At 45.8% G+C, this 22,880-nt stretch overlaps 1 protein-coding gene across 6 annotated transcripts in view; it reads left to right on the top strand.

The window, feature by feature from the left end:
• MEGF11 (multiple EGF like domains 11) overlaps positions 1-22,880 on the top strand; it is a 392,338-nt gene that overhangs the window by 297,597 nt on the left and 71,861 nt on the right. For all 6 annotated transcript variants that reach the window (XM_059714543.1, XM_059714542.1, XM_059714540.1 and 3 more), the window contains 3 exons: positions 13,456-13,576; positions 15,477-15,640; positions 16,318-16,420. In XM_059714543.1, coding sequence (XP_059570526.1) covers positions 13,456-13,576; positions 15,477-15,640; positions 16,318-16,420 — 388 coding nt within the window. The remainder of the gene's footprint in view (positions 1-13,455; positions 13,577-15,476; positions 15,641-16,317; positions 16,421-22,880) is intronic.

Genomic DNA, 22,880 nt, shown 5'->3' on the forward strand with positions numbered 1-22,880 from the left:
CAGAAACCCTTGAATGGTCACTTTTGACTTTTTCAAAGCCCAGGTTGCCTCCTATAAACAGCCTTGAGCAGCCAGGTGACAGACAAGTCAATACCTGCGAACACTGGGAGTCCTCCCCTGTGTGCTCAAAGACCAATACTAGGTCCACCTTGGTGTCCCTGCAAAATGTTGACCTCTGAATTGGTTATGCACAAAATGACTGACCCCATGCCTCTGCAACCAGGGACTGTAGAGGGCTATAAAGCCCTAGCAGACCCAGAGCAGGTCAGCACAGCTTGAAAACGGTCCCCTTACTGACTGCACATGGCACAGTCCAGCTCCCAGTGAACACATCTGCCTCACAAATCCCATCCCTATTAGCACTCATTGGGTAACTGGCTTCCAGACTTTCACCTTCCCAAGCAGTCGTTTCAGTCAGGCATCGCAGTGGCACCATACGGCCAAGCGTCTGATTCCCCCACCTACCCTGAACATGCTCGGTGGATTTGCAAAGGACTCCAGTCCTTGGAGCTGTCGGCTTGGTGACTTTCACAGCGCAGAATTCAGCCCAAATGCTATTTTATCTCTGTTCAATTGTAGGCTCCTTTTTGAAAACTTGGTCCCCTGTGGTACAGCCCTGCCACATCTAGAGCAGTGAAAAACGGCGCTGGCACAAAGGGGATTTAACTGCAGGTTATTCAGTAACTGATCACAAGAGGGGAAGCATTTCTCAGAGCCCCAGAATGCAGCAGGGGAAAGCGTCCTGCAAACCTATAGACTCCAAGTTAGGGTCATTATGGGGAGACCACCTATCTGTCTGCTGGCTTTCAGACTCAGCCACTTTTCCTGCTGCCTTTTATATCAACAGACCAGGTGCTTGCTGCCTATTAAGCCTGTCAGCACATTCCCCCTGGTGCTTCTATTGACCAATTAGACTTTTCTGCCGGATCACTGGTAGCAACAGTGTCTGGGAGCCCGTGTGTCTCTGAACCCCAGCAGTGTTCACATCAGCATCTGGCGGCTTGGGACATAATGAAGGGTCTCATCACACCCTGGGGTATTTGTTGTGTGCTTCTGAACAGGTGAACTATTGTGCTGGGGTATTCAGCAAGGTCACCGGGTGCACAGCACACAGTGGCTCTACACAGTCTGCAGAAATTGCAGCCCTTTCTTTGAACTCCTCACAATTTTTCTCAGCTTTTTTATGAATTGCTTGTATTTCTTTGTGTTTTGCCTCCCTTCTATGGCCCATCACTTTGCCTCTCTGCTTAGGAGGGCAGATTCTGCTGTTAGGCCAGGCACAGCCACTGGCTTCAGTGAAGTTGCCCCGCATTTAGCTAAGAGCCAAATTAGTCCCAGTGCCCAGCTTCCTCTATTAATGAGGCACGTCTGTTGTCCCTTTATAATACCTGGTCCATTACACACAGTGTGTATAATTTGATAAGACCGGTACTCAGGTCTCAGCTCTCTCCCTCTTTCTTATGATTTCCTTTTTTCCTCAGAGCTCTGCTGCTGTTTTATTTACTTCAATACTCCAAAGTTTTGTAAGTGGGTCCAGAGGAACCAGATTCATATAGGAACCCTGAATACCTCTGTCTTTTTTGCCAGTTGACATATTGCCTGTATTTTACCCTTAATTGGCAATGTGGCTATGTCAAATTGCATTTCCGTTTCAGTTGCCTCTTTCAGTACCAGAGGGGCTCGATAGCTAACTTCCAGCTGAGTTATTTGATCTGAATTTTGCAGGGAAATATACCGTTGTCCAATAGGGCTGCTTCCACTTCATCTATTAAGCTTCTAACCATATATATGTTCATCTGTACTATCTGTGTATCTGTGGACAACTCTTTGCATAAAGGCAGAAGTAGTCATTTCTTTTTGTAGGTCACACCCCATGTTGAAAACCTAGGAATTGCTTAAACAGCAATAGAATAGAATTGAAGTCGTTAGCTAATTTTCATTTCATTTTCTATTGACCTTTGTTCCCAGAGGGCTAGATTTGTGTCTGTCTTAGTTCACTTAGGCCCCTGGCAGAAATTCAGTTAAAGGTGTGATGGGATCTGTATCATGGGGTCCCAGTAATCACATCTCCTACTATGCCACATGCATATGACAGGAAGTGAGATTCTGGGATCAGGGATTAGATCCCAATACTGCCATATTGCCAGTGTAGGGGGAGCCTGGGATCATGATCGCAGGCTTTCCCTGCACGAGCAAGCTGAGTGCCCACTGCCATCATGACTGGGAGCGCCAGTTATCTACCTGGGGCTCCCAGCTGCAGGAACACATGGAGCCCTTGGCTCAGATGCTTTCCTGCAACTGGGAGGCCCATCAGCGGACCAGGCTCCCAGCTGCAGGACAAGCATCCAAGCCATTGAAGCTATCCACATGTTAAATGTATTGTGTCATGTTGGCCTCTTGAAGGCTGAGATCAAACGTAGTGGCTTCTTAACCTGGCAGGGGAAATACCATGTTTCTTGTCCAAGAAGGCAGTTTTCCTGAAGTGCCTTGTAGGAGAACTGCTCGTCTGGCGTGGTTCAGTGCCCACTGAGGTGCAGCGGCTTTAGACCCAGTTTATGAAAACGGGAGTCTCCTCCCTTGCTTACTCCAAGGGCCGTATGACTAAGGGCAAGCAGAACTTGGGGGCATCCAAACCCCAAGCCTCCGGGCTTGGGCCTGCAAGTAGATTGCCCACCAAAGGTTTTGGAAACATCTGAAGCCCCAGGTGCAGGTGGAGGATGTAGGGCCACTTATGGTTCTGGACTCTTGGATGTGGAATTAGTTTTGGCTAATTTGGCCTTGGATACAAATTTTAAAAAAAAAGTGAACCAGCCACAAAGCTATCACATTTTTTGCATGAACATGTGGCTGGGTTACTACTTACAATGTAATCAACTGATTAGTCACATCTTAAATACCAGGGCATTTAAATACAACATCCCAGCAGAGCTTTGCGGGCTCTAAGGGCAGTAGACCTTCCACCAGGTCGTATGCTCTGAGTTTTCAGAGAACTTGTGTGTGTTCTCTGGGGGGGAAAGAGGAGCATCCATCTGTCTGTCTGACCATGGCCTGGGTTCTGCACTGCTGTTAAATGTAATGTCATGCTTACTCTGCATATGCACATGCATACGTGTCTGCATGCATGCATAGTCCTAACTGTGCAGTTATCATGATTGTGTTTCCATAGTGTGCATGTGCCTTCAGTATTCTTTTTTTTCAATCCAGAGGGGAGCCCCAGTCTTTCTGTTTCTGAACATCAGGATAGCAAATGTAATCAGAGTTATATTAAGAGGCGCCATACACATATAGCCTTATTTGGACCTTGGCCGTCCATAAATGTAGACAGCTGAAAAACATGCTGATGCAAGCCCATTGCAATGAGTAGACTCACGAGGACATATATTGTCAGATTTTGCCGAAGGGGCATAGATTTAATTGAAAGCCATCTTCTACACCAACAAAAGGGCCATACCTCAGCTTAAAGGTGATACTGGATGTGTTGTTCAGTTTGTGCCATAAAATGCCCTTTCTCACCTCTCTCTATAAGCAATTTTCTTTCTACTGTATTCTCTCACATATGGTTTCTTCAAACAGTTGTCTGAGATGGGGAGTGCTGTCAATTCTACAGCATTTTTATCTCTAGCAGATATTAGAAAGTGTATATATGTGAAACAAGGGTATCCAGGCACTGGTTTTTTGGATCCTCCACCTCATCAAGGGAGTGTCACAGACCCACAGAATGGCCTGGTTACCATGCACTGTATTTAGGTCTCTCTTTTTTTATAGCACCCCATCCCACTACAGTGGCCAGATTTTGACAGTCAGGGGTGCGGATGGGGAGAAGGGGAAGTGAGCGTATTCAACCCTGGCATTTCCCCCACGTGGAGAATCCCACAGCAGATGTCAAGTCAGCACCTTCCCTCTCCTCTCTCAAGGCAAAGATGGGGCAGGCTGGAGTGCTGTGAACCCAGGTTATTCCCAAATTCATAGATTCATAGATGTTAGGGGCCTTACAAGATCATTGGATCCAGCCTCCCTGCACAGGAAAGACATTGGATAGCCCCTTAGGGCAGCCAGGAATTCAGCACTATACCCGAACTGGGTAACCTGCTGGGGGGCTGAGGTGCAAGACAAGGGAGCCATGACTTTGTTGGCTTCAGACTCTAGTCTCAAGCATTTCCCTGAGCGCCCTGAGTGGCGATATTAGGAAAGCAAGCTGTCCTTTGCTTGATATTCCCAATGCCTGGCAGGAAAGCAGCTGACAGAGCAGCCACTTCTCCCCCCTTGGTGATGTGACAGGAGGGAAGAGGAGCTGCAGCGGGCCAGGAACAGCAATTGCTCTGCATTCTCCTGACTTCTCCTGGGTCCAAGGAGAGAGGCAGGGAGAGAGCACAAGGCTAGCTGTAACCACTCCCTTTCACTGAGCTCATGAACCTGGTTCAAACTTTTCCATTTAAAAGGGGACGGTGCTCCTTGATCCAGAATGAAAGGCAATCTTTCTATTTAGCCACTGCCTCTGATGGCCAGAACTAAGACCCAGTCAGGTATTATGGCAGTCCTTCTCCCCAATATAGCCACAGTTTCCACGCCTTTGCATACGGAAGACAGACATTTGCCCATAGATCAAGTCCGTGCCTGAGGACTGTAGCTGTCTTGTCTATGCCAACACAAACAACTCACCATCCTCCTGTGTGAAGAGCATTGGGAGTTTGTTTTAGCATCTTGGTCGTAAACAGCAAAATAATTGTACATGGTCAGGGCTTTGAAGAATGATTTGATTTAGTTGAGCACTTGACCTCCATCATGGTTTTTTGAACTGTGTATCAATATGTGGTTTGTAGTCCATTAGATCATAGACAGCCAGTGGGAGGACTTCCTTTCAGGTATGAAGCACCATCTCCCTGGAAATATCTGTCCAGAGAAAATGATGTAGGAGTCGTTTTACCATGTCTAAATCCAATCTCTTTTTTGGAGGGGTTCTTTATGGAGCAAGATGTAACGTGACATTTTAATACCTGATGAGTACCAACAATACATATAATAAAACTCTGAGTAGTGTCCATCTCTTTCATTCTCCACAGTCTCCATTACCTTTGTATGAAAATTTTTTGTTAGATGAAGCTATACAGCATATCTCTCTGATGCCAACGCTCCTTACAATTTAATGCTACTTAATTCTGCAAGCAGTTTTTCAAATAATCACAGACCAGATCCTCAACATGTATAAATTAATTTAGTTCCACTGAAGTCACCATCTTCCTCAGATGGGTGATTTCTAGTAGTTCTGAATCTGACTTGCTAGTTGTGATAAATGCTACATATCTTTGTTTAATGTCCCCATCTAAGTAATCTGTATAGTTGGTACTGGGTTTGTGCCTATTTCTGGTGTAAATTAGAATACATCTACTGAGATCAGAGGGATTACACTGTGAAATCAGTGTTCAAGAAAGCAGAATCAGGTGCATTCAGGTGTCTTCCACAACACTCTTGGAAGCAAGCTAAGGAAGCATGGGTTGGATGAATGGACTGTAAGGTGCATCCAAAAGTGGCTGGATCGTTGGGCTCAATGGGCAGTAATCAATGTCTCAATGTCTAGTTGGCATCTGGTATCAAGTGGAGTGTCTCAGTGGTCGGTCCCAGGGCCGGTTCAATATCATGTTCAACAGCCTGGAAGATGGGATGGAGTGCACCCACAGCAACTTTGCAGCTGACACAAAGTTGAGGGGGGAGGGTAGTATACGCTGAAGTGTAGGTAGCATACGCTGAAGTGTAGGGCTAGGATTCAGAGAGACCTCGACAAATTGGAGGATTGGGTCAAAAGAAATCTCATGAAGTTCAACAAGGACAAGTGTAAAGTCTTGCACTTAGGGTGGAAGAATCCCCTGCACCGGTACAGGCTGGGAATCAACTGGCTAAGCAGCAGCTCCTCAGAAAAGCACCTGCGGGTGACAGTGGACAATAAACTGAATATAAGCCAGCAGTGCGCCCTTTTTGCAAAGAAAGCTAATGGTATACTGGGCTTCATTAGTAGGAATATTGCCAGCTGATGGAGGGAAGTGATTCTTCCCCTCTATTCAGCACTGGTGAGGCCACATTTGGAATATTATGTCCAGTTTTGCCCCCCGCTCTACAGAAAGGATGTGGACAAATTGGAGAGAGTCCACCAGAGGCAACAAAAATGGTTTGGGGGCTAAGGGACATGACTGGTTAGGAGAGGCTGAGTGAACTGGGCTTATTTAGTGTGCAGAAGAGAAAACTGGGAGGAGGTGGGGGTGGAATTTAATAGCAACCTTCAACTCCCAGCCGGATGGTTCCAAAGAGGATGGAGCTGGATTGTTTTGAGTGGTGGCAGGGAAAGTTGAGATTCGATATTGGGAAATCTTTCTCACGAGGAGGGTAGTAAAGCACTGGAACAGGTCACCCAGAGAGGTGGTGAAATAGCCATTCTTGGAGGTTTTTGAGACCTGGCTAGACAAAGCCTTGGCTGGGATGGTCCTGCTGGGGGTTGGCTTAGATGACCTTCTGAGGTCTGTTTCAATCCTAATTTTCTATTATTATAAGACCGCACTAAAAAGTTTGGAAATCCCCAAAAATGTATAGTTTGTTTTGATTTCCACGTTTGCTTTCCTCCATATTCAAGTCTCTTTCCTTCAGTTCAACATAACAAGGATAACGACTGTAGCTTGCGGGGCTGGAGAGGCACTGGTGCTAAGGCACATAGTTGACAACCCAGAGGTGGCGAGTTTGGAGGCCACAACAGAAGTGCTCGTAGTGTGGCCTGTCAGATTCCAACGAAGTCTGTGAATTCTGCTAAATACCTTGTCATAAGGGCATGAAAAAGGGAAGAAAAGGACTGTATCACCAGTAAAACTGCTGCTGATTTGTGGGATTTATGCTCACTTGCCTCAGACCTCATTGCATCTTTTCTAGCAGGATTCAAAAATACATTTTATTTTACTTACTAACACTTTTGCAATACATCAAACATTGTTTGCTTGTGACTTCGTAACTCTATAACCCCTTTATCATGTACGTAACTTCAGGATTATTGCCAGGAAGGCTAATTTAGGCATTTATGATGTTTACTGTATAATTATAGTGCAAATAACATATTAGGACAAATTCAGAGATGAAGTACACACCGTTACGTAATCAGTAATCAGCGTAAGTGGGTGTAATTTACTTGGTGAGATTTTAGAAGAAAAAGCAACATGTCATGGCCATATCTGAAGGTGTTGCTAATACCCAGAGCGCTAACTGGCATTGTGGTGGTTGGGTGGAAACAACAGAAGTTGTTTCTAGAGATGGTCATTTCAAAGAGATATGGTGTCAGTGGAAATACAGCTTTCAGTGATACCAGATGGAAACCAATACATGACTAAATGGAGGACCTGAGAGTTGGATTAGAAGACCCTTGAGGCCCCTTTCAACCCTATAATTCTATGACTTCAATCACCAGAACTGTCAATATTTATATCTTTTGTGAACACTAACTTCCTTCTTTTAACTAACAACCTCCTTCATGTCTTTCACCCTCCCATTCCCACCTCCCACCCCAAAGCAAAGCAAAGCCTGAAGTAAGGAAGTGAGATGATCATTAGAAGAGGGTTCACAGTAAGCAATGCAGCATCTGTGTACACTTAAATGCCTGGCACAGCTACATCGTATAGCCTAACAAAATGAGTAAAGGAAAACGTGTCAGTTCTCAGTAACAATGAGCATCTGCAAAGTTAAATCCTAGCTTATATCCGTTACAAGCTCCTTGTGGCTGTTTCCCCAACCTTTTTTCTTCATTTTATCATTAGTACCAATAATAGCATCTGCAGGGAGTAATTAGTAACACCCAGAGGGGAAAGGAATTCTGCCAGAGGACATCATTATGTCTGGAAAACTAAAGATGTTGTATAGTAAGGTCATGAATAAATTGCTTGAGTCTGGGTTGGGGGAGAAGACTGATAGAAAGTTCAAAGTTTCATATTGCTGTTAATATGCCGAGGAAGAGCACGCTAATTTCCACGGGAACGCCATTAGGGAAATTAGCCTGTTCTGCCAGTTCACGTTGCTGGATACCATATGTTTACCTGGAGGGAATGTTAGGAGAGAACCACTTTGGGTTAATTGTAAATGTCACAATTAAATAAGTAAATATACAGAACCATATCTGTGATCTGCACCAGTGCACAGATGCTGTGTACCAGCACATTGGTGTGCCATATTAGGTATGTATGTTTAAATATGTACTTTGATAGAGTAAATCTGTAGCCATCAGCTTATCTGCACACACAGATGTCAACAACAAACAGCACCCATATTTTCCTTTCTGATCTGGTTATCTTTACATACATATTGCTCTGCACATGCCCTTCTGCCTAAATCCAGGTATTTCATGCCTGTACTGTACACTCTGAGGCCGCAAACTTCCCCTAATGCTGTTGGCAGGAGTCGCACATATATACGTGGTGCAAAGGAAGAAAAAAGGACTTCTACATATCTGTTTATTTAAAAAATGCCTAATTAGTTAGATGGGGGACAGTTTCACCCAGGATCTAAGATGTAGATATCACACATCCTGAGTTCCTGTTGACTTGAGCAGGGGTACAGGAATTGAAGACTCTTAGCACCTTGTGGGATTAGACTTTAAGAACACTTACACAAGCCAGTCACATAGGTTTTTGTAATGCAAACTTAAAGCCAAGTTCAATAACAACTCCGTTAGCCTTCTGCATTGCGGAAGCCATGAAAAATTGATTTTCTGTTTTGCCAGTGACTTCAATGGAACCAGGATTTGGCCGTACGGTGCAAATGTCTCCCAATAGATTTCCTCCACCTTTCAAAGTTTTAATTTCCTCTCTTCAACATTCACAGTTCAAAAGAGATCCATTATGGCCACAGCCTCTCCTTCCTGCCCCTTGCTGGAATCACAGTTCATATCAGAATGCCCAGTACAGTTTCCAGTATGTTTCGTCTTTGAAAGAGCTGTATTTTAGCGATCTCAGAGCTTGAGCCAAAGGGCAGTGAAGACAGCCAAAGTCTTGCTACTGAGCTTTGGAACAAGACTTTAAAATGAGACAGCCATTATTTAACGTATAGCAAGATCACGCATCTAACAGAAACCAACATGCTTATTCACACTGCTCAGGCTAGCTGTAATCCAGGAAAAATGCTTACTTTTTTAAGGATCCAGAGCTTGATAATAGAACACCAGGCACTGAAGGCCTTGGCGTGCTTTTAATCTCTCCTTACATTTCACAGTAACTGTTTTGTGGGGAAGGAAATCTCCACCTCACCAGTGAACAGAAAACAAGACATATTATTGAACTGCCATCTGGGAAGATAAATGCTGGGGCCCTTGTGAGTCTATTAATATTTGATGCTGATGGATGCGAAGTGGTAGCTTTAGTTATTAATGGAATTTGGTTCCTTGGACCTAACCTCTCAATACTTAGGGGAGAATTAGCAATAATGAGAATTGCATGCCCAACTCTCTGCCCACTGCTGTAAACACCAGTCGTTAGTTTTAGCAACAGTTAGTTAATGCTTGCAATGCGCTTTGAAGATGAAAGGCTGAATAGATGGCTTTGGTTATATTATTGTTGCTAATATTATTTTATCCGCTTTGATTAAAAGCCAGCTCTTTGGGGGCACTGGGGCCAAACATCCCATGCTTGTGTTCTTGGTCGACTGTAACATTCCCATCCTACTGAGATTTGGCCTGATTCTTCTACCAGCTGAGCACCTCCTGGTAGAGTGACCTCACTTCTCATTGAGTTGAGGTGCTCAGTATCTTGTGGGCTGAGTCTAAAAGGTGTCTGTTTTCCCAGCAGAAAACAAGAGGAAATGAGTCAGGCAGATGCTGTTTTACATGCGGAGATGGACTTCAATTCCACAGTTTCCCAAACTGGGGCTTGGTCCAACTTCCCATTAAAGCCGGTTATTCCACTGACTAACTGAGACTTGGATTTGACCCGTTAAACAATGAGATACTTATTTGGATGGGGAGCAGGGAATGGAGTTTGATAAACTGAGCTTTCATGTTTGAAATACTAGATCAAACAAATTAAGTGCTTTTGAAAGTTTGTGATGTCCATATGGACCATTATGATATGGAACGGAGGTGTTAAATATCAGGTTATTAATAGGTACGTTTCTTAATATAGCTGTAACATTTTCAGGGGTATGCAGTTGATTGAATTAGCTGTTCCTTCCCATCTTATATACCAGATTCAGGCTTTTCAATGCACTCATTAACCTCCTGAACTTAATAGAGAAAAAGAATAATCAACATAAGGGGCACAGCTGTTGATTAATTTTACTAAATAGGATAAAAATATAAAGTACCATATTGCAAGAAGAATGATTCAATAAACAGCATTTGATACCAGCTTAATAGAACATATAACTCATTAACAACTGGACTGAAATATACTTCAACATTATCCGGCACGGCAGGTAGGAGGGGGTAGATGGTATTTACATATCTTTACAGTACCTGCATGTATTTAATTTCATAGGTCATTCTCCCAAATCAAGTTCAAAATGTTAATAACTGGTTCTGCATTTATAATTAATAATATCTTGGAGCCGGTGCTACAGTTCAAGTGCATCTTCCTATTATATAATTAAGAAGTTAAGCATATTTGGCAGTTGTCACTCAGACAGAGTTGCGAAGGTCTAGCTAGTTATAACCAGGGATATAAATCTCATTAAGACAGCTAGGGATTCTTTATTTTAAATCAGGGCTGTTCAGACAATAAGCACATGAGAGGTGGAAGGAATGAATGGCCAACTCTGTTAAGCCAGAGAATACAGTAGATTTAAAATAAATCCCATTTTGATGTCTCTTCCCAAAGACATTCTGAGTAAAGGCTGAAATGTCATAATTTGGTTCTTATACAGCACTTGTCTTTTGAGGACCTGAAAGTGCTTGATAAACACTATGCCCCTGTTCCTAGGGTGAGGAAATGCTATCAAGGCAGACTCTCGGTGCTGCAAACTGATGAAAGTACGGGGAATTTGCACCCATGAAGTATCTGCCCTGTAGTATCCAGTGAACTGTTGGAGCAAAGAGATAGAGGTTGCATGCACTTAGGCCCAGTGGCGGAGCCATCTCTATGCCATCCTCTTGTCTTTGTTGTTGTACCCTGCAAGGTAACATCTTAGATACCAGCTCTGTGTAGCCAGCATGGGCTGAGCAAATGCTGGACTATAAAGAACTCCAAGTTCCCAGCTTTTGAAAGGAAACTGCTTTTTTAACTTCTTGATCACTAGTTCAAATCCAACCCAGGGCAGCAGTCATCAGAAATGATTAGTGACCACTGGCTGTTCCACGGCCCATGTCAGATGAGTTCGAAGTCTCTTTCGGGCTTCCAGCACACACACAAAGAGCTCCCTGAGTGGCACTAATTGGCTGTCTCGTTGTCACACTTGACTGAAAGGTCAAGGTTTGATTAAGCATGGAGACTGAATGTCTCACTAATGTCCAGATCAGTTCCTGGTTTTCCCAGGTTAGTTTGAAGAGACCCTGGCAGGGCAGTGGTGGTAAACTGCGTACCTTAAGCTCTTTTAATAACCGAGGCAGCACCTTTCACAGCCGCGCCTTCTGGGGAGGCCTTGCCTATTTCTCTGCTGAGGTCAAAGCCAACATTTCTTACAAATGCCACATTCACTCAAAATTCAGAAAACTGTAGGGTTGCTTCTTAACAGAATGGTTGGAGATGTGTCCTCTGGCTTCTCTAATTCAATAAATGGTGAATGCTAGGGAGGATACTGGATAGTGGGTAGATCACTCAAGAGATCCTTGGTTCAATGCTCTCCTTGTATAGCATCCACTTCTGCCAGTGTCGGAGACAGGGCACTGGGTTAGGTGGACCATTGGTCTGACCCAGTCTGGCACGTCTTATGTTCTGGACTGAGCCACATTCTTGTGGCTTACGTTAGCATCACTTGCAAACAAGGTTTTCACTGAATAATACGATGGAAAACCTTACACTGGTGCTCACCAGTGCTGCTGCAACCCCCAGGTGTGAATTTGGAGTTCTGAGCACATTCCCTTTGACTGCCTTATTTGTTGCTTAGCAGTGCAATACACAGTCTTCCTGAGGGAGCTGGTACTTTGTATGATGTTGGAGAGCCGACAGTTTGTACACTGGTATCTGCTGATAAATGAATGGTACCATCAAAGATGATGTTTTCCACCTGTGCCTTCCACCTCAAAATAAGCTATGGGTGACAGCATAGTTTGTGGTCAGGGTTGAAGTCTTTCAGATGATGGCTTTCGTTGACCTAGAGCTAAATATTCTAATACAGTTTGCTGAAAAAGTGATGTCTAGGAGTGAGGGAGTGACTTGGACGAAAGGCATGCATGTTGGAGTGAAAGGGTGGAAGTGTTCCTCTTATGCACCTACAGGGGCAACCCAGACCTTGGGGCTCGGTATATGGGAGAAGGTGGGACCTGGTCACCATTGCACTTCATTCCCTCACCATCTGAGAAGGGACAGGGCAGAGCCACTCCTAGGTGGCAGTGTAGCTGGAGCCCAGGTACCATAATTTGGATCTGGCATGGGGCCATATTACTTGCTATGATTCTCCCGCTTTCTCTGGAGGGCTAAGGGGATACAGAGGCAGTATTGTGCCCAGGAGGGGCCTCTGTGAATCCCACTGCCTCCCTATCCAGTTTGTGTGTCACTTCTTCTTCAGGCTCTGCCTAAAGTCACCACCTCACCCTAACTTTACTAACAAGGACGGCGAGTGACAGATAGGCTAGCCACTGGTGCATCGAGAAGGAAGTCCCAAGCACTTTGCTACCATATTTTCTGGTGTAGAACATGAGTTTCTTCTCCCTGAGAAAGGAGATCTAAGATTAAAGTGCATCTTGTACACTGAAGCTTTGTAACAGAAAACAACTAAAATCACTGTAATAAAAGCTGACCAAATTCAATTATTTTATTTCTTAAAAACTTTCTCTCCTCAATTTTATCCATTTTGTGGAGGGGGGGGTGGGGGGGAGGGTCTTCAACACAGGTGCATCTTATACACTGGAAGATACAGCATTAACATTTTTACACAAGAAAGCCTTTTGGTTCCAGCTGCTGAGAAAACCTTTGCTTTTTTGTTTTCCTCCCCAGCTCGGATGCGACCCAGCTTTGTGCAGTTTCTGACTCGGTCTATTTTGTGATTAGTGTTTTGTAAGTGATGTTTTGCTTAATGATCTAACATCTGTTCTAGGAGGTTTGTTTTTGTAACTTCCACACCTCCCGCTGAACGGCTGCCAAAACCGGGTCCCTTTCCTCCGAGTCAATCAAAGCTCTAATTGCATCATAATCATAGGAAGCAATGGTAGCTGTTCAAGCGCTGAAGACTAAGCTATCAAATCTTAGTACACTATGTACCTTCGGAAAGTGGAAGCTGCTTTATGAAGAGAGAATTTCCTGCTCTCCGTACTGCTCTAGCTGACTGTGATTTCATTGTGGTTTGCAGGGAGATGACTGCTCTATTACTTGCCTGGCTGGAACCTACGGAGCCAACTGCTCTTCAGTTTGTAATTGCAAAAACGATGGTGCCTGTTCCCCCGTGGATGGCTTGTGCATTTGCAAAGAAGGTAAACAAAATTCAGTCATAGCGGTTGGCAGCAGTTTGCTTTGGGTGGCTTCAGCGCTCCTTTCTCTTCTAGGCAGCAGCAGCGCAGCTACTGCAAGTTGCAGTTTGCTTTGCAAGTATGCAGAGGGGTACAATCAGCATCCCAGAGCTGCGCCCGTTGTAAATCCATGAAGTGCCCCCTGTGTGTTTCTGAAAGCGTTTGAACTGCCATGGTGTACTACAGGCTAGATTGTATCTTCACAGTCTGTCCCAAGTGAGAACCCACGAACAGAGATGTGGCCTCAGGAGCAGCCCCGAGCATAGATTGCCATTCAGAGCACCACACCCCTTCCTTGGCTGGCAAAGGAGAAGGGGCCAAGCCAGGACTCCTCACACCCCCTACTCCTACCTACCCCTCCTACCAACCCAGGAGGTGGCTCTGCTGTGCCCTAACGGCTAGAAGAGCCAGGGAGTGAAGGCGCCTTCTTCCCTCGCATTACTCCATTGGGCAGTTGAGTGAGGCCTGTGACAGTCTTGTGCTATGCCAAGACTGTTGGTTCTCAACCATTTTAAACAGAAGACATCACTTGATTAGTCTCTTGGCATCTCTCAGAAAATGCCGGCTCTCAGCTTTCAATCATTTTTTGACTACAGAAAAATACTAGAGCAATTCTTCTGTTGCATTTTGCTCAGCAAAGCCATGACGGAGCAGAATGGTTTTGACAGTATGGATTCCTGTTTGAAATCTTTGGGTTTGTATTGTGAATCGTGTAGATGTTTGCCCACTCAGCAGAGCTTATGTTGTGGGGCACCCTTAAAAGGATCTTGCGGCACCCTGGTTGAGGATCACTGCTCTGTGCAGTGTGTAGCAGGTGCCCACACGCGGTTCTCTGCATGCTGAGGCTGCTGCCATTGCAAGCCTGGTGCTTCCCTGAGCATGGGACGGGTGTGATGTGCTTGACCCCTCCTGTACGCCCATCCCTCCACATGCTGCTGCACCTCCTCTGCATGCACACACACCTGGGCTCTGGGAGCCTGCATGGGGACCGCTCTGCCTCAGCAAGGTAAGAACCCCTAGAATCTCTCTGCTGGGGTGGGGGGCTGGCATCTCCTTATTGTCCTGGCAGGCAGCTGGGGCTGTGTTTCCTGCTTGAGCCCTAAAACAGCACTGTAGCAAATAACAATAAAATCTGGCATTTCAAACATGAATTAATTAATCACTGTATAACTCCATTTAACGACAGTGCATAAACTATGAGTTACTGCTAAACTCCATTACATGCAGCTGCAGTGTAATGAATGTCAGGGTGCGCCTGGTAGTTAAGATCTGAGCCTTAATGGCTAGGTTTCAGTCTTTTTTTTTTACCTTTGGTGTAACAGCTTCTGTATATTAAAGAGCATCTCCACAGAAGTAAGCTGTAAAGATCAGGCAGTCACACAGTGGCTCATGAGTTGATGCTGTGTAGCAGCTATTCTAGAGGCCAGAGAGCCTCACTATTGTATATTCTCACCCCACTCCAGCTCCTTAGTTCTGGGTCCAGAAAGGTGTTAGACCAGTTAGAGCTGTCTCCTGTGTCCGTTCCCACCCCGCACACACACACCTACAACTCCTAGCATAGACCCTTGGGTCATACCCAGAAAGCCCACTTTAACCCAGACATCTGTAACATATACTAGGGGCTGCACAGAACTCATCCCGGACTCGGAGAACTGTTACTGATGTGCCCTCCTCCCTGGGATCTTCCCCCGTCATGGCGACCTACAAAAATGGGTCCTTAGGCTTGCCTACAAAACAGGTTAAAACTGGGCACTTTGCAACAGATTCATAGGATCGGTGCCTTCCTCTTGCTCCACACTCCTTTTCCCAGAAGTGCCAGTGGAGGAAATGTTGCACACAGTGCTGCTTTTCCATGTTCCTTCAGGATGGCAGGGGGTCGACTGCTCCATTCCATGTTCAAGTGGAACTTGGGGTCTGAACTGTAACCAGACGTGTTCCTGTGCCAATGGAGCAGCTTGCAACCCAGTGGATGGCTTTTGTCTTTGTTCACCTGGATGGCAGGGGGAATACTGTGACCAGCCATGCCCTGTAAGTGTTCTTGTAATATATCTACATTGCTTTTCACTAGCGAGCCCAGATGATATATTTTCTTGCATACAGCATACAATTTTTCCTTCAAAAAACAGCTGTTGGAAACTGGAGTGAGCATCACATGTGAGAAATACGGTAAGAGCAGATTCTGCTGCTTATCAGCTGAAGCCAAAAGTAAAATCTTTAGCGACCTACAGGGAACAGAACAAGGAGCAGGCTCCGACCGCTCCATAGCTGCTGCTACTCAGTTACCTACTACAAGGAAAGATCTTTCATCCTTCGTTCTGCCGTTCACAAATAAGGCGTTTTTGAAAATTCAGTACAGTAGATTGATATTGCATCAGTTCATGGAGTCAAGAAAGTAACAAGGGAAGTTTTCTGTAAATAAAAGACTGAAGTGCTTATCAGTCAAGGAGATGAGTTCTGCTTTGCACTCCATGCTCCCAATGTACCAGAGGATCATGTAATCTACATTGTCTTAAGCCTCTGGGTTTTTTTGTTCTTACTTTAGTTCTGTGTAGAAATGCTAGCTATTGAGTTTTTCTACTCTGATGGTAGCATGCTACTTTAAAAAGTGTGACATTGCATTAAAATGGACATGATAGATGACTGTGCACATTTTAGGACCAAAATCTGATTACTCAGAGACTTTCTTTTATTTATGTTTTTGGAAGGATGGAACATATGGTCTTAATTGCAGCGAGCGCTGTGACTGTAGCCATGCAGATGGGTGCGATCCTGTCACTGGTTATTGCTGCTGTCTTGCTGGCTGGACAGGTAAAATTACTAAGCTACTGTATGAAATGTGTGTGGTTTAAAGTTGCATTATTGATCTAGATGTTTCCTTTCTCAGGGGAGATTTCTTGGGAAGGAGGCAGAGTTGTTATGAAACTGCTTTCTCCATTGGGAGATATTTGTCATCTTGGGATCCTGGGACCTGCATACCTAAGGAAGCCCAGAGCAAATGCATGGATTCAGAAATTAAGGTTGTCCCATCATAAGCAGGTGAAATTGCTATGGACTGTTTTCTGTCTGCAGTCAAGTCTCCTGAGTGCATGGAAGCAGAGGAGGGACAGCTGTAAGGCCCTAGCACAGGGGTGGGCAAAATGTGGCCTGTGGGCCGGATGCAGCCCGCCAGGCCATTCTATCTGGCCCGCAGGGCCCCTAAAAAATTTAGAAAATTAATATTTTTCTGCCCGTGACTGCCTGTCATGCAGTCCCTGATGGCTTGCCAAAACTCAAGGAGCCCTCCGCCCGAAATAATTACCCACCCCTGCCCTAGAGGTTGCTGGTCATCTTGATGATCCGATGGGACTGAGGTCCCAACCTGTGCCAGTGAGACTCCAGTGTCAGTGGAAAGTCAGCTGCCCTCCTAAGAAGTTGAAGTAGAACGAAGGCTTGGAGAAAGGGGGGACCTGAAAATAACCAGCACACTCGGGATCCCAAAACTCTAGTACTTCATTAGTGACTTAAACCAGTGCCTCTCTTATGCTCCCATTGAGTAAAACCATCAGCGCAGTGGCTTAGTCTCCATAGGAAAAGCCAATGAAGCCTCAATTACAAGTTCTGAGGGTTTCATTCCTCAGTCAGCCTCCTAAATATCTGCAAATGGAGGCCTTCAGCTTCCACTGAGCCTTTGCACTATCAGTGAATCCATATATCAAGCTGATAAACCCATTGTGCATTATTGCTGGTTATCAGATGTGTCATTCCTATAGGGGTTTTGGCTAAAGTTTCCTAAAGGCAACAAATATTTTAAGAAAGTACATCAAAGTACAGAAATGGGTACAATTTTAGAGGTAGCTGGAAAGAGAATTTACCATTTTATTGCACGTCTGCTGTACACCGTTCCTTGTATAGCATTCCACAGAAACATGTTTCTCATCCTCATTTGTTGTATACTCTGGGATTAATGGCAGAGGAACTTGCAACAGGTGCTTCATACCCATCTTTACAATCACATGCATTGCATCCATGTCTCAAAGTACCACCAATACAGATGCAAAGCACCCCTGTGAAAGGTAAGGGTAATATCTGTAGTACTCCCTTGACTTATTTTTTCTTTTACTAGTAGTCAATGCACTTGCTACCTGGCTGTAACCTGGCATTACACAGTAAGGCCTTGAATCCTGCAAGCTTCCCATGTGTGGAACTCCCATTGATTTCAAGGGTGTTAGGGCAACACTCAAAGAAGAAAATATTAGGTTAAAATTTCAGACCGGGTTGAAACTGATATCTAGACACTGGTGTTGGGTATGCTGGAAATATTGATCGACAGCCAGAGCCAACATGTATTTTGCTAATTCTGCTGCCAGTATCTTTCCGTATGGCTTAGCACCAAACACTAGGATAAATTCTACTTGTATCAGTTTGAAAGTATGTAATTTAAGAAACTCTTCAGCTAGATAATTATATTTTCACGTTGATGAGTATGGCATCAGAAAAGATTAATTTTTATCATATTGTTTGAAGTTGTCATGAGCTATGCCATGATGTGCGTTTCAGTGCGTTTTATAAACATGACGTGATAAATAATTCAGGATCAAATTTGTGCTTTCAGAATTTGGCACTAATTAGGGCTGCCCTGAAAGAGATCAGAAAAGTTCAGGAACATGGAACATCTGAAGAATATACTACCCATTCACAGTGGGCAGAGCAGTTCACATGACTTTTTAATCCTAATAGCCTCAAAACGTCCTCTGAAAGAGTATATTCTGTATGTTCATTCCACAAACGGACTCCCCATTGATGTCAGCGTTCTGTGCAAAGATCAAGAAGAAGGTATAACCCTTTTTCCTTAAAGTAAGTTTTTGAAATATTACTGCTGTAAACTTGCAGAGCACGCAGAAAAAAAAACAGGGAGAGAAAACTCAAATTGAAAAGGCCCAGGCAGTTTACTTACAACATCAGGTAACAGTGGTCACCCAGCCTGTATTATATTATGATAGCACCCATCAAGACTCAATGATTGAGGGCATTATATAAGGTGGGGGCAGTCCCTACCCTTCAGTGTTTACAGTCTAGATGTGGTTGGCAACCTTTAAGAGTAATCCAGCTCCAGTTGTTCCAACCTGGCTGTCACCGCAGCTTTTGCTTGCCATGGTTTCTTGCTTCTGTGCGGGCCAGGAGCGAGCCGGGCCCGTCTTTGCGCACGCGGGCTGTGGCCAGCAGCCCGGGCACGCGGGGTCGGAGGAGACCGTGCGGCGGAAAGGCACGCACGGGCTAGAATTAGTCACAGAGGCGTAATGGTTGATTTAAAGATTATTTACTTACACCGAAGATGGTCGCGGTGTAGGCTGGACAGTTTCCAGGTGCAGCTCCGCTTAAATCCTCGTTGGAGGACTACGACAAATTTGGTTCTTTGGCCCCGGAGTTGTTAAGGCTCCGTGGGTTCGGCAATTTTTTTCCCACAGAGTTGTCGAAGCTCTGTGGGCTCTGTTCGGTTCTCAGGCCCCAGTGGGTTCGAAAATTGAGTATATAGGAAAGGGATACATCTAGGATTGTGCTCGGCGATAGGGAGAGGCCAGAGGCTGTTTAGACCTCTGTTGCCTGCTTAAGAAATGCGTTGGGTCCGTGAGGATCCGCAGCGCTTAGAGATCTTCACACTCTTCAAGTGATTTCTCTCCAAGTGATTTCTCTCCAACTTGGGCAGAAGCCACCCAAGCACTTTATACGGCTAGCAAGCCAATCGCTAGCCGTTATGTGTGCATATATTAGAGTCAGCCAATAATGTGGCATGAACTCTCATACAAATGGCGGGAACTCCTTTGCACCGTGCATTTTTGAGATGCAAAAGAAATGCACCATGCAAAGAAAGCTACAGATTGGCGGGAAATTCCCCTTTGCACCGGAGTTCTCTTCCGCAGCAGAGAACTCCGCCATGCAAGGAAGCTGCAATTTAGCGGGAACATAATTTAGCGATGCCGAAGCACACACAAACAAAAACTCATAACTTTGGGTTGTGACAGCTTCCAGGCTGTGAGGCGGGCACAAGTCCTTGGTGCCTGTCCCCAGCACTGGTGTGTACAAAGCTCCCTGCTGCCAACTCACTGCTGAAGCCCCTCCAGCTCCACAGGCTGCATCCCATGGCTCTGCAGACTGCATATTGCCAATCCCTGGTCTAGGTGAAGATGTGATGCAGTAGGTGGGTGTGACAGCACAGGATGGTGCTGGAAAGAGTGACAAGCAGTGACAGCCATAATACCACTAAGCTGCACAGACCACCTTTGTGCATAAAAAACATTTTGCTCCGTTGCCAACATGCCAAAATGTTCACTTTGGACTAGACCCCCAGAGGTATGAGCACAGTTTCTGTTGTCTTCTGTGAGAATTGCACACATGCAACCAGGGCAGGACTTTGACTCAAAGAAACAGAGGGTTGAGGTGGTTATTGTTACTGAAAACTAATCCCAAACGCCACCTTGGCTAGAGGCACATGCATGGAAGGTTTGTGGATCCATCAGAAGCTGGGCACCTGTGCTTGAAAGACCAAAAAAGTTGGCAAAGGCTATTGAGATGGCACACGCCAAGAACAACCAGTTCAGCAGGGCCAAAATCAGCTCTCCAACATGTGTTCATGCTCCAACATTGCATTTCAGCATATGCTTCACTTCAAGCATATGGTTACCATGTTGAAGCCAAACAAAAGCACATGCCAGGGGGCCAGTGTGCTCAGTGCCCAGCAGGACCTGCGTGGGAGTTTTTAAGGCTCATTAAGGGCCCCTGTCATTCTCCTGTATGTTTCATACATCAGTACTAGGGGTGCACCAATAAAGATTTTCTTGGCCAATACTGATAGCTGATTCTTAACTAGCCATATTGGCTGATACCGATCCGATAGTCGATTTACAGGAATGCAGGCTGCCGGTTTGGAGCAGCTTCCGGCCAGTAAGTCTGTGGGGAGTGAACGGGCAGGAGCAGGGATCGAGGCCCCCATGGTGAGGGAGGGAGAGGGGCAAGGGCAGGGGCAGGCACTGCCCAGCCAGGGTGGTGAATGTGACCCTACCAGGAGTAGGGGTGCTCAGGCAGGTGGGAACAGGGGATGGCTCCCTGCAGCTGCATGCACCCCCAGGGGAGGCATGGGAGGCATGTGCCCCTCCAGGTTTGTGTGTGGGCCAAAGGCAGGCTGCCTGCTGCGGGCTTGGAGCTTGCCCTGAGTGCAGCCCTGGGCCAGCCCCAGCCCCCTGCCTGGAAGAGGCTGGCACAGCCTCTGGCCCCAAGCCCACAGTGGGCAGCCTGCCCTCGCCCCAAGAACAAATCCAGGGGGGATATGCCCCCCCATTCCTCCCCCAGGGGTGTGTGCAGCAGCAGGGTGTTGTGTCCCCTCCCCGCCCTCCCACACATCTCTGGACAAGCTGCCCACAGCTCCATTCCGCTTCTGGCCTGGCAGGGTCTCATTTACTGCCCTGGCTGGACAGTGCCTGCCCCTCCCCCTGCCCCAGCCCCACTCCCTCTCTCACCGTGGGGGCCTGAATCTGCCCCTCTCCCCCCCTACAAACTTACCAGCCAGATGCTACTCTCCAAGCTGCTAGGCTGCATTCCTGGCCGTGTGTATGGGGGCTGTGCATATGCATGCGGCATTTATTGGTGACATTATCGGCTACAACGGCCAAAAATGCCGATTGCCGATAATATTAAATTTCCTATTATCGGTGCTGATCTGATATGCAACTGATGTATCGGCGCACCTCTAGTCAGTACCCATTGCTTTTGTACCTGCTTTGTAAATCTGCACCTGCAGCTAAGTGTGTGTGTGCAGATGCCTTGGACCTGCCAGCAAGCTCGTCATTTGCCAGCCATCTGCCCTTGTTTGCACATTCGGGTTAAAATGAAAACCCATGAATAGAGAGCACTTGGACACTAATTGCAGTAGGTTAATTAGAGACACCACATACATTGTGTTCTCAGAGAGCGTTGAAAGTAAACGGTGGAGAATAACGGTGTGGAGGAATATGAGCTTGTTTATTACACGGTAGTTTGCAAACAAACTGATCAAAGAGAAGCAAGAAAGGTTCCCAGATCTCCCTATAGAAACCTCCTCCCCCCGGGGACCCAGTGCTCTGCTGCAGGCAAGAATTCAGGGCAGGGTCTTCTTGTGCTTTTAGACATCCTCAGAAATTAGAAACAAAGAACTTGGTTGTTGTGATGGCCCATTGCTGTAGCGGTGGAGGGGTGGGGGGTGAGGGGGAGGGTGCACCCAAGGGTAGGTCACCTTTGGGAATGGTTGCCCATCAAGTGGGCCCAGTACCAGTTGGAGATCCTCTGAAGTTCAGCCAGTCTCATCACTCTTCTAGAAGAGGCTGGGTGAGCTCCATGCTAAGCCCTCCAGAACTAGTGACACCAATAGTCTTTTCACCCAGGGACTCATGGACTGTGTTTGTGTTCAACTCATACACAGAGGCACAACAGCAGGGGAAGCTTCTTCTGTCTACTTCCCCTGTAGTGCATCTTTGCAGGGGATAGCCCCAATTTGGTCCAGTGAGCCTGCTGTTTGCAACCCAGTTCATCTTTAGAAATGACCTTGGTGACCAGCAACCCATCGGCAGACACAATAGAGAGGTCAACCACTGAATCAGTCATGGACCCTGACCACTAAAGGTAGCGCCTCCAGGCTGGGAAAAAGGCATGTTGATAGGACTGTGTCAGCTAACACATGCTGCTGTTGCCCCTACCATGTCTCCAAGACCTTTCCTGATCAGACATCATACTCACAAACAGAATTAAAGAAAGCCAGTAATCTGTGCAGCCCCACACATGAGCGCACACATACTCACGCTCCATTGTGCCCATTTCCTCTCTGCTCTGACCGACGACTCTTGGAGGTAATCGTGGTAGCATACATTTTGTTAACCTCTTAGATATTGCAGTGGGATTAAATAGGAAGCTGTCTCCAGTGGGTTCCTTTAAACGTTAAGGTCAGTCAAACCCTGTTTATCTGAATTGCTTTAATCTGAAAAGTTCTCTTATCTGAATCTTAGTTACGTCTTTCATTTTCTCTGTCTAGCTCTGGTTTTCATAGAAAAGTCAGTCACAATAGCACCTACACTCTCCCAATGTGACTGGTTTAGGTTGTAGCTTCTCCAATCATCTGAAGGCTCAGTTATCCAGATAAATTTGATGTTCCAGAATGTGCGGAAAAGTGGGGTTGTGCTGCAAGCGTAAGATGGAAACTATCCATCAGAGCGCATCCCTTGGCTAATTATGAAAGGGCCCATAATTGTTTACCTTTAATTAATCG

This window comes from Alligator mississippiensis, chromosome 11 (assembly GCF_030867095.1).
Source record: "Alligator mississippiensis isolate rAllMis1 chromosome 11, rAllMis1, whole genome shotgun sequence".
Lineage (NCBI taxonomy): Eukaryota > Metazoa > Chordata > Crocodylia > Alligatoridae > Alligator > Alligator mississippiensis.